General features: G+C 42.0%; 1 protein-coding gene across 1 annotated transcript; it reads left to right on the forward strand.

The window, feature by feature from the left end:
- Window positions 1-9376: 9376 nt before the first annotated feature.
- On the forward strand, window positions 9377-11719 carry kbtbd13b (kelch repeat and BTB domain containing 13b). Its single transcript, XM_046351642.1, has one exon. The coding sequence runs from the start codon at window positions 9529-9531 to the stop codon at window positions 11011-11013; it is 1485 nt and encodes a 494-aa protein (XP_046207598.1). The 5' UTR covers window positions 9377-9528; the 3' UTR covers window positions 11014-11719.
- The last annotated feature ends 233 nt before the right edge of the window (window positions 11720-11952 follow it).

Genomic DNA, 11952 nt, shown 5'->3' on the forward strand with positions numbered 1-11952 from the left:
CTCTGCCACCTGTGAAAATGTTCATTCTACTCAATTAATTTCATCTGGGGAACATATGCACGTTCATATGCAAGTCAAAATGGAATACTTTGTCTCCTCAGTACATTCATCTGTCAGTCAATTGACAGATAGAAGGTTGACCCTGAACATTGTGCCAGAGAAAAATAACATAGTACTATATTATTTACTGCTACACTTCTGGTACTATAGTCAGAGAGATAATTCAAATAGCAAATCATTTAGTTGGTAATTCTATTCAAATACATTATATTAATTAATGATATATTATACATTCGTGATCATTTAAAAAAAATGTTTTGTTTTCTTCACTTTCCTGATGAATACTAATGCAAAGTAATAAAAGGTGTTTTTAATAACATTTATTTGATTGCCTGATCCCTATTTAAGTTAATTTCCTTTTAAAATTTGATGTCACAAATGTGACTCCAACTTTAATTAAAGGAAATATTAAAATGGTGATGTACATGTAGATTAGCCTGGCTGACGCGACCCACGTGGCTCACAGAGCAGGAAGAGCTGTGACACACTGGAAGACTTCGAGAGTTAGTTGTTAGCCAGACTACATTTAGATGTCGCTAAGGGGGAAATCAAGGATATTGGTGGGGGTGAGGAGCACCAAACCCCATGCCTATCCTCCTCCCCCACCCCATTGGGATAAAAATGTGACACCACCATGGTGAAAGCTGTGAACTTCACATTGCCTATCAAGCTGTCAGTTTATAAATAAACATGACAGCATTTACCATAGGAACTGATCAGGAGAGGAAGTAGCTCACCTTCAAGGAATTACTATATTCTCTATCAATCTATATCTCACAGAAAGCTGCTGAGGGGAGGACAGCTCATAATAATGTCTGGAATGGACTGAATGGAATGGTATCAAACAGATGGAAACAATGTGTTTGATGTTTTTGATACCATTCCATTGATTCCGTTACTATGATCCCCTCCTCCCCAATTAAGGTGCCACCGGCTGCCTATGAGATATTTATCTATAGATAAGATGAAATACAATGGAAATGACGAAGACAACAACAACAACAACAAAAACAGCAGATGTTACACCAAGCTCTTCCTGACTTTCAGTGCTCACTAGGTCGGTCCCATGGCACTTTCACAACAGTGTTTACCTTGCTACACTGGCTGAATGCCCAACCTGCCACTTATAGTATCATGGACATCTGATCTGATTACCCCAAGTTGCCCCTAACTACAGATCTAGGATCAGATATAATATAATAATAATAATATATGCCCTTTAGCAGACGCTTTTATACCCAACCTCCAAACCAAACCTTAACCAAGAGTGTGATACAGAAATACCTCACCCTGGATGGCCATTTCGGGGCAACGTCTACCTACTCCTTCCTTTTACAAAATGGCTGCTGTAGTGGATGGGATAATCTGCCCCCATACAATGCAAAGTACTTTAAGACCTTGTAAAAGGCACTGTGCACATATGTACTATAGGTCACTTCTATGGGATGATTCTAGACCTATCAACAGCTGACAATATATTAATATATGACTGAAATATTGTCCGTGCCAAACTCAATGCCCTTAAAATAATCCACAGAAGAGACCACTGACACACACTGCTCTTCTGTTGGTGGAGCATGTTCCCACCCCTTGGTTTTTGGTTGGTTGTTGACCACACACCCCTCAGTGGATATGTTGATTTGTCAACTCTCCTTTGTAGACTGTCATTGAACTCACACACACACACACACCTGTTTTATTGTTGTTTGTTGGGTGAGAAATCAAACACACATGAAATTGTCTGACACTGACACACACTCAACACTCCATTTACTGTTTGCATTCACCATGCTCTTGAACACAAGGCTTTTCAATTGTCTGTTTTTATCATGTGATTTAAAATTAGATCAATCATGAAGCAATCATCCCTGAATATATCACACCACGAAGCAATCACATAATGAAGAAATCACATAATGAAGCAATCACATAATGAAGCAATCATATAATTAAGCAATATATTAGTCACGCATTCTAGGTGGTGTATTCTGTGTCTTCCTGACTTTCAGTGCTCACTAGGGTCGGTCCCATGGCACTTTCACAACAGTGTTTACCTTGCTACACTGGCTGAAAATTAGAATGGAAACTTGTTTGAGTGACAAGTATACTTGAATCAGGACTCAGAAATATCCACTACAGACCAATGTTGCCACACACCTGCTGCCTGACAGCTGCCTTGCATGAGTGGATATCCACTAAGCCCTGCCAAATAGTGACCAGAATATGGAGGCATGCTCTAAGTAAGTATGATATCATTACAGGTCATTCACCTTACTGCCCTCTCGCTCTCTCTCTCTCTCTCTCTCTCTCTCTCTCTCTCTCTCTCTCTCTCTCTCTCTCTCTCTCTCTCTCTCTCTCTCTCTCTCTCTCTCTCTCTGAAATGCAGAGTGGATCGCTTACAATGCCGGCAGGCCTCCTTTCATTGGCCCTGGCACTGACGTTGCTCAATTCGGTCTTTGGTAGCTCAAGTTCATAATGCACCTGGAACTGGTGCTCCATAGAGCTAGCGATGCACGTGCACTGACAATGACCGCGATTGGAATGATCTAGCTAATATTTAGGGTGTGCTGGGGAAATGACATGGTGGGTAATCATTCTGTACTTTGTTTTTACTCTCTCTTTTTCACACACTCAGACATAATTGTATACCCCAATGCACTTAATACCCTGTTAAAACCATGTATTAGAAAATGCCCTTTTACTACAGCTTTTGCTGTTGAGCCTATTTTGTAAATGCATTGCATCAAACACTTGGCTTTCATGTGCAAAAAGACCCTAAACAAATCTTTAATGTACTGTCCACTTAATTAGTTTGAACTTTACCTTGATGTGAACTACAATAACCTAGTTTGGTTTAGCCAGTTAGAAGCCTTGTTAAGTTTTTGGGCCAACTGTGTGAACTCTGGGTTTGCTGTTGTATTGGACTTTTTAGTGGCTCTATGACATGATGCTCGAGATGTGAGAAAAAAGAGATGACACTATTTGTTGAGCTGGAACTTTTACATCTGTTAACATATGAATTGCATTAAGAAAAAAGATGGCAGCTTAATTTTAGTGTACACATTTTAAAGTGTATAGAAAGTCAAGTTAAATATCTATCTAGCAAATTTGCCCCATCGTAGCCTAGCTCGTCACACCGGGTTTTATTTTATTTCTATAGTTTGAATGATTGTGTTTGTAAACTTGATCATAGAGAGAGTTTGAATGATTGTATTTGTACAATTGATCAGAGAGAGAGAGAGAGAGCGAGCGAGAGAGAGAGAGAGAGAGAGAGAGAGAGAGAGAGAGAGAGAGAGAGAGAGAGAGAGAGAGAGAGAGAGAGAGAATAACATTCAAGTCAAATTGCATTCAGTGTTTGGTTGTCATGCTACATGTATTCTTATTGTATGGGAGAACATTCTGAAAATGGCAATCTAAGTTTTATATATCTATTAGTAATATCCCTTTCGTTTTTCCACCAGCGAATCAATATCATATAAGGTAATTTATAGATCATTTTCACCGTTATTCCCATGCTGATCTATTCAGTCTTTTGGTGAGAGGGTATTCCTCTCTGCCCAAACACACACACGTCACACACACACACCAGGGTTGGCACAATTACCATATAACTGTGTAACCAACGATTATTGATGAAGACTGTCATGAAAATTAAATAACCCTCATAACTGTAGATAAAAAACAAAAATTGTAGATAGAACAACTGACAGTAGACTGGAGGGCAGGGCATTAGTGCGGTTAAGTCCATTTCTGCTGTAACATGGACTATACAGTAGTGGACGAGAACATGTGCTGTCTTAAAACATTTCATTTTTGTTGCTATTTGTGCGGTTATTACAGTGACAGCGGTCATTCAGCTGACCAGCAACTGTCATCCAAAATTCCATGACCGTCACAATCCTAACACACACACATGCGCGCACACACACACAAAGTCTAATATTACATCAGATCAATCTGGCAGTAACCCCCCTCTACCATTGCACCTGTGACACTACATCCATTTCCAACCCCACCACCCACCCCTTACCCCTTCCACCCCCACCACCCACCCCCCCTTCCACCCCACCCCCCACCCCTTACCCCCTTCCAACACCAACACCACTCTACTCCTATTGCGGTTGTGCCCTCTGTGACCTCTCTGTGCGTCAGTGACTTGTGACTTGCCTGTCTCCTCCAACCCCTCGACCACCTGCCCCCCAATCCCACTCAAGCCCTTATTTACAGTCCAGGGAGGTCACCCTCAGAGTGGATCTATCTTCTCTAAAAATGGCCCCTAAAGGGCAGCAGAACCTGTTGTGCCAAAATAGTAAAAGCTATAAAAATGAATGACTTAATTGATTTGTTGTTTGTTACATAATACATAGAATCAATTCGGACTAAATTGTCAAGCTTACAAATGACAATATCCAGAGATATTGTATCACATTTTTGGGCAAGCCAAGAGTAGGAGCCAACGACATCATGCTTGACAACCCAACACCCTACTGACTGTGCCAAAGGCTGTGCACCTGTTATCAGAGTCCTCTAGTACTGAGTTAAGAAGCAATATTGCTAAACAACATTGGCCTGGCTGTGGCATAATCCCTCCTCTGACACCATTATATACTTGGCGGTGTCAGAGGAGGGCCCAAAAAATTGTCAAAGACTCCAGTCACCGAAGTCATAGACTGTTATCTCTGCTACCGCACGGCAAGCAGTAAGTCCAGGACCAAAAGGCTCTTTAACAGCTTCTATCCCCAAGTCTTAAGACTGCTGAACAATTAATCAAATGGCCACCCGGTCTATTTATATTCACACCCCCACCTGTCCCCCGTTTGTTTTTACACTGCTTCTCTCTGTTCACTATCTGTGCATAGTGACTTTAGAAATGACCTCGACTAACATGCACCCCCGCACATTGACTCCGTACCGGTACCCCCTGTCTATATCCTCATTATTGTTATGTAATTTTTTTGTGTTACTTTTTGATCTGATTAGTTTTTTTCTTAACTTTAGTTTATTTTGTAAATGTTTTCTTAACTCTATTTCTTGAACTGCATTGTTGGTTAAGGGCTTGTAAGTAACATTTCAAGGTTAGTTCTACACCTGTTGTAGACCTGCGCATGTGACAAATAACATTTGATTTCATTTCATTTGATAGCCTGTTTGCTGCTGCTGACTAAGGGCCTGGACAGGGATGGTTAGTGACTAAACAGTGTCAGCGCTTCACCACTGGCAAGTTATCATTCTGTCATCCAAATTCCTAGGTGTCAGGCTCACCTTCCAAGTGCGTAATTCATGGGGGGCTAATGTGTTCCTATCAACTTTTGAGGTGTAACAGGGCTACACGATACATCATAAATAAGCCCTTAACCCGTCCTGATGTGATAGAGTTTCTCCCTGACCTTTGGAGGGAAAGTCACCATTGCACTGTTCGCTCCTCCTTAGACATCCATGAATGGAGTCCACTCTGTTTTCCACTCTATGTTTTGAATGAAAGTTATGATAGTACGCCTAGATTAGGATTTCTCTATACCACAACTGCTATGAAAATACAATCCAACAAAGTTTGACTGTAGTTTCCGTGGTTGAGGAAGAGCAATAATGACAAGCTAAAGACACTCCACACCTCTGTTATATCAGTGGACGGTAAGAGCTCTCTGCCAGAACATATATGCATTTGCTGGGATTACAATCAGTGGGTGCTGTTACGCTCTGTTGTTCCAGCCAAGGGCACAGGTAATGAGAGGAGCCACAACACATGACATATTTGGTCACAGTGTGAGAGTTTTGTGATTGAAAGGGTCAGACTAGACAGGAAAACATCGCCACTACGTGGGTCTACTTTATCATGCTCTGGCACCTTTTGGACTTTGAGAGGACTCAAATTCCTTTGCCTACGTTTACACTTTAGAATTCAATGCTTGCCTGCGCGTGCAAACACCAGATAGGCACACATCCTTATGAAACTCCAGGGCCAGCTTTTTTTTTTGGGGGGGGACGACTCAATCGGGGTCTCAACTTACTATTTTGAGTAAGAATAATAGAGTACACCAGGTGCAATTTTGAAATTTGGTTGTGCATTCATCAGTTTTTCTCTTGTTATGTCAGTCATTGACAGTCACTCAATTAGCCATGTCAGCTAACCATTTTTAGATTGGTAGTTAGTTTAGCCAGTTATCTAAACATGTAGTAATCATGGCCGAAAACTGACCGGGCACGGAGGTCATGTACCCAGGGACCTGATCTCCAGGGGGCCCCCATTGATTTTGTTAGTCATTTTCACTCAGATATCATGTTAACATGGCATAAGTCATGGCAGAACTGGTAGAATTGCTGTAAACTTGCTTTAAAACTGCAACATTTTCTCTACGCCCCATGGCAAAATGTGTACAATTGCAGGAAATGTACTTAAAAAATGTTTTGCCCCAAGGTGTGGAGTGGGAAGGGGCGTACCGAATCTTGCTTAAGGCCCCCAAAAGGCTAGAGCTGGCCATGTGAAACTAATTTCATAAACCTTTTCTTATTTGAAAATTCTACACTTCACGTAATGCCTCGTTCAGTTGGTGCAGAACAATCTGGTTATGAGAGTCCCTGGAGCTTGTGTGTGACCCAGCTTTCATAATAGTCTCCTTACAAAATGGCATTACAACACAACAGCAATCCAGTCTGATACCAATTACTTTTAAAACTGTGAAAGTGTGTGTGTTTGTGTGAGAGCGTGGTGGTGTTGGGGGTGCGGGAGGGGGAGGACGGTTATCCAAACAAAAACATTGAGGTCATGTGACTTCTGCCTCATTATTCCGCTTCACTTTAACTCTTCATCTTAACTGGTTGTCTGACAGTGGTCAGCTGACTCTTCCTCACTACCGCCCCCCACCTAGTTGTTTGTGTTGGGAGTGTTACAACATCTGTAGACTAGGAAGTGAACAACATACAGCACTGTGAGAAGTATATGACTTAAATCACCTCTGATTGTGTCTCACTATGTTGCTAGTTACATCTTGTCTTAATAATGTTGATAGTACGTATGTTGTGATGCTTCATGATAGTTTCACTGTGACAATCATAGTCTCCTTCAAGATATTAATTTATGTTTCCTGAATACTGTATGACTCTGTATATATATGTAAATACAGTATAGATGTGTATATATTTATGTGTATTAAAGGGGCAGTCTGCAGATGCTACATCAATTTTTTTTTTAAGTTAATGATATATACCCATTGATTCTTAAAGAAAATGACTTATAAATGCCTCATGAGCTTATTTCAACTGCCGTGCCCCGTCAGAACCCCAAACATAAGCTTGTCTTATTCCAATGTTTGTAAACAAAGCAATTGGAAACAAACAGTATACAGCTTCTTACCATATACCTTTGATTTCATGGATGACCTGTGTTTTGGGATTGAAAGTCTTGGACTAAAAGGGAAAACATCTCCACTATGTGATTCTACTTTATCATCCTCTGGCACATTTTGGACTTTGAGAGGATTCAAATTCCTTTGACTACGTTTACTCTTTGGAATTCAATGCATGCCTGCACCTGCAAACACCCTGTAGGCACAGACGCTTTTGAAATTCATTTCATAAACTTTATATAATTTGAAAATGCATACAATAGGCAACACTTCATGAAATGTCTCGTTCAGTTGGTGCAGAACAATCTGGTTATGAGAGTCCCTGGAGCTTGTGTGTGACCCAGCTTTCATAATAGTCTCCTTACAAAATGGCATTACAACACAACAGCAATCCAGTCTGATACAAATTACTTTTAATGCTGTGAAAGTGTGTGTGTTTGTGCGTGCGTTGTAGTAGTGGTGTTGGGGTGCGGGAGGGGGAGGACGGTTGTCAAAACAAAAACAATGAGGTCAATGTGACTTCTGCCTCATTAGTCTGCTTCACTATGACTCATCATCTTAAATGATTGGCTGACAGTGGTCAGCTGACTCTTCCTTACTACCACCCTCATCATCTTAACTGATTGTCTGACAGTGGTCACCTGACTCTTCCTCACTACCGGCCTCACTTATTTGTTTGTGTTGAGGTCAACATCTGTAGACTAGGAAGTGAACAACATACAGCACTGTGAGAAGTATATGACTTAAATCACCTCTGATTGTGTCTCACTATGTTGCTTGCATGTTGTGGTGGTTCATGATAGTTTCACAGTGACAATCATAGTCTCCTTCAAGATATGAATTTATGTTTCCTGAATACTGTATGACTGTATATATGTGTAAATATTGTATAGATGTGTATATATTTATGTAAGTCTGACAGCTGTGAAATGCAGTACATTAGCACATGGTTTAGTCGCTATGAGTGACTAAACTCAAACTTTCAAAAGCACTTAATTTTGTCAACATGACTGACAGTCATACATTATGATGACCATGTGAATGGATTTAAGTCTTGAGTGCATCCACGTGGTGGTGCGTTGCACAGGAGTACAGGCATGAGAAGACACTTGACTTAGATTAGATCATGTGACCTCCACAGGTCAGAGCTCAAAGTGCGACAACAGAGAAGACATCTTGGAGGCCAGTTTCCATGGAAACGATGGCTGGCACCAGAAGGGCCATGCTGTCTGGGTGAGTGAAGCTAATGAGTTTCAATAAGTGGGGCTGAGGGTTAACTTCACCAAGAGACTTTAATGCAGTTCAGGGTGACCTTTGACCTTACAATTACCCCGTTTCCACGCTTCCGGGCTTTGTTAATTACCTTTGATTACGAATGTGAATGTAGCAGGCTGCTTCCTCATCTGAGAAGCCCCATTAAGGTGTTATTAGAGATGTTTAATCTGAAAGGCTTGTTGCCATTGTGATTGAAATTGAGCTAGAAATCATTACCATTTACTAAGGCAGGGCTTATTCAATAGATTGAATATTTATCTTTTCAAATGTGGGTCACATATTCCATGGTGTGGTTAATGTGATACATCTCATTTCTTAGTAGCACACGTCTAATATTTTATTTGCTGCGAACAGTAACATCTCCAGTTAGTTGCATTATAATTCAAGGTTGACCTTACTGTCATCCAGAGTTCCGTAGATAGCTGTAATAGCATTAAACTTAACCCTCAAGTATAGATTAAATTAATTTGACCTAAATTGACATTTCTTTGGCCTTTACCATTGTTCATGAATGACAGAGTTGTCAGCAAACACAATATTCTTGATGTATTGCATTTTTAACAGATATCCCTGACCTCCTTTTTGGTAGGACGCTGTTTGCTTTTCTGACCTCAACACGCAACTGATGTCTGTTGCTGGTCCTGTGCTATGTATAGCTAGTGCTATTTCCATAGCTGTGAAAAGAATGGAACCTCCCTTTGGAGTAGACCGACTATATGCAGATCCACTTCTGTTTTGTTCTGTTCTAGAGAGAAGACTTTCGGAAATGTTGTCATCTCTTGTTTGTTTAACTTTAGTTTGTGATTGAAATATTATCCGAAATTATATAATTGGAGGAATAACAACCGCAATGTCTAACAACGAGGCTATGGAATGGAACAGCTGTGATCATGCAGTGAGCGAAAGGGATTTGCCATACCGGGTCCCAGGACATGATGTAGGGATAGCCAAGTTAAAGTTAGTAGTGGAGGGTTCTGTTTTTACAGAAGAGAGAGATTTCCTGGTCAAGAGCTGCGAGTATTTCCAAGCTCTCTACCGTTCAGGGATGAAAGAATGCCGGCAGGAGGAAATCCACTTGAAGGGTTTGTGTGCTCGAGGATTCTGGATCGCACTGGTGGTTTTACGAGGCAAGAGACCTATCCTGGATGCCGACGAAATCGTGGAGGCCATAGAATGCGCTGCCTTCCTGCAGGTGGAGCCTCTTGCCAAACATCTCACGGACCTGATCGACTCTGATAACTGTTTGCTAATGTATCACACCGCAGCAACCTTTGGCCTAATGACCCTCTACCATGCTGCTGCGCTGTTTATCCGGAACATGTACCATGACTTAGAGGTCGAAGTCAGGAAAAGCTTACCGACAGAACTTGTTGCGTATGTAGAGTCACTGGTTCCGAGCGCGTTTGTAGCAGTTGGAGCCCACTCGACTTGTGGTGTGGATGAAACCATCCACGCTGGCAACAGGACTTTGTGCTACCTGGACGATGAGGGGAAAAACTGGAAGGTCCTCACAGATCTACCCCTAGAGGCCAGTACCTCTATGGCCGGACTGACCGTTCTGGACAACAAGCTGTATATCGTGGGAGGGATACAGGTGCAGGGTGCCCGCAAGTACGCTGTGGACACCTGCTTCTGCTACAGTGTGGAGGTTGACCAGTGGACCATGATAGCCAGTCCAAGACAGTCACGGTACAACTTCTCTCTGGTGGGACTGGATGGATGTCTTTATGCCATTGGGGGCGAGTACGAGCGAACAATCATGTCATCAGTGGAAACTTATGAAGTTGCGACTGGAAGGTGGTCATTTGTGGCACATTTGCCTCGACCAGTCACCGGAGCAGCGTGCACCAAGGGCATGGGCCGGATATTTGTGTGCTTGTGGAAGCCCATGGAGACCACCGAAATCTATGAATACCTGCCCAGGACAGACCAGTGGTTGCTTGTCAGCACTTTGATAAGGCATCAGAGCTACGGCCACGCCATGGTGGCTCACCGGGATAACCTGTATGTCATGCGTAACGGGCCACAAGATGACTTCCTGAGATGCATGATGGACTGCTACAACCTCACCACAGGCCAGTGGACAGCCTTGCCAGGGCACTTTGCCAATAGCAAAGGCTCCCTGTTCACAGCCGTGGTGAGAGGCGACTCGGCTTACACGCTGAACCGAACTATGACTCTGGAGTATGCTATTGAGGGGAAAACGTGGAAGCCCAGGAACCAGATGAAGGGTTTCCCAAGAAGTGGCTCCTTGTGGACATTTTTTCTTAGGCTGCCCAAGGGACGCAGAGGGTCCATATTGAATGGCATCCCAGATGGATATGGACAATGTTGAGAGAAAAGATTCCTCTGATCAGATCTGACAAATTCCCTTGAGAAGATGAGGTAGATGGGATCTTACATGCGATAATTAATTGCCAGCTGAGCAAACCGGCGAAGGGATGGATATAGTCTCAGAGTATGACTTTGAAAAACCAAACTAAACATTGCCTCAATGAAAAGACCTACAACTGAGATAGTTTCAGATATATTTGGACTTTCATGTGGATTTGTGTGACCGTTTCTTGAAAGTGTGAATTATAATAATAATATGGTGGCTGCTAATTTTTGTCCTACTTCACACATGTACAAGTGTGTTTTATATGCATGTGGTAGATGGAAATGTGTTTTCTTTCATATCCCAACTCCCCCTGAGACACCCTCGGAGAGTGGGGCCAGGGTCAGCCATTATCAAGAGCAACCCTTGAGCAATTAGGGTTAAGTGCCTTACTCAAGGGCACGTTGACAGATTTTTCACCTAGTCGGCTTGGAGATTAAAACTAGCAACCTTTCAGTTACTGGCCCAAAGCTCTGACTGCTTGGCTACCTGCTGCCCTTGAGGCCCCGCGAATCATTGCCAGGTCTAAAAGATCAATACGTATGTGTGTGTCAGACCTATGTGACAGGTCAATTTGTTCCTCAGTTGATGTGTGACATTTTTCATCACTGTGTGTTGAATATCCAGGAATGCGATATATGTCTCTTTGAAATAAAAAGGACACTCTGGGTGTTTTTTTCCAATTACGTTTGATTTGTAATATAAACAGTAAGATATAACAGTGGAAAATCCTGTCATAACCTTGTTCAAATGGATAATCGCATTTTCAAGTGGAGGAGAGCTTTCATGGTTCAAGTTAGGACAACAATGCATTCAAGTCTCAATTTAGGCGAACATTGTAAAATATCTTTATTATGCTTGGTGTAAAATAAGCTTGGTGTAAAACCCATGTTTTCG

The sequence above is a fragment of the Oncorhynchus gorbuscha genome, linkage group LG06 (assembly GCF_021184085.1).
Source record: "Oncorhynchus gorbuscha isolate QuinsamMale2020 ecotype Even-year linkage group LG06, OgorEven_v1.0, whole genome shotgun sequence".
NCBI classification, from domain to species: domain Eukaryota; kingdom Metazoa; phylum Chordata; class Actinopteri; order Salmoniformes; family Salmonidae; genus Oncorhynchus; species Oncorhynchus gorbuscha.

Excerpts from the sequence above, each read along its gene's own strand:
- kbtbd13b (XM_046351642.1), top strand. The coding sequence starts at position 9,529 with ATGTCTAACAACGAGGCTATGGAATGGAACAGCTGTGATCATGCAGTG.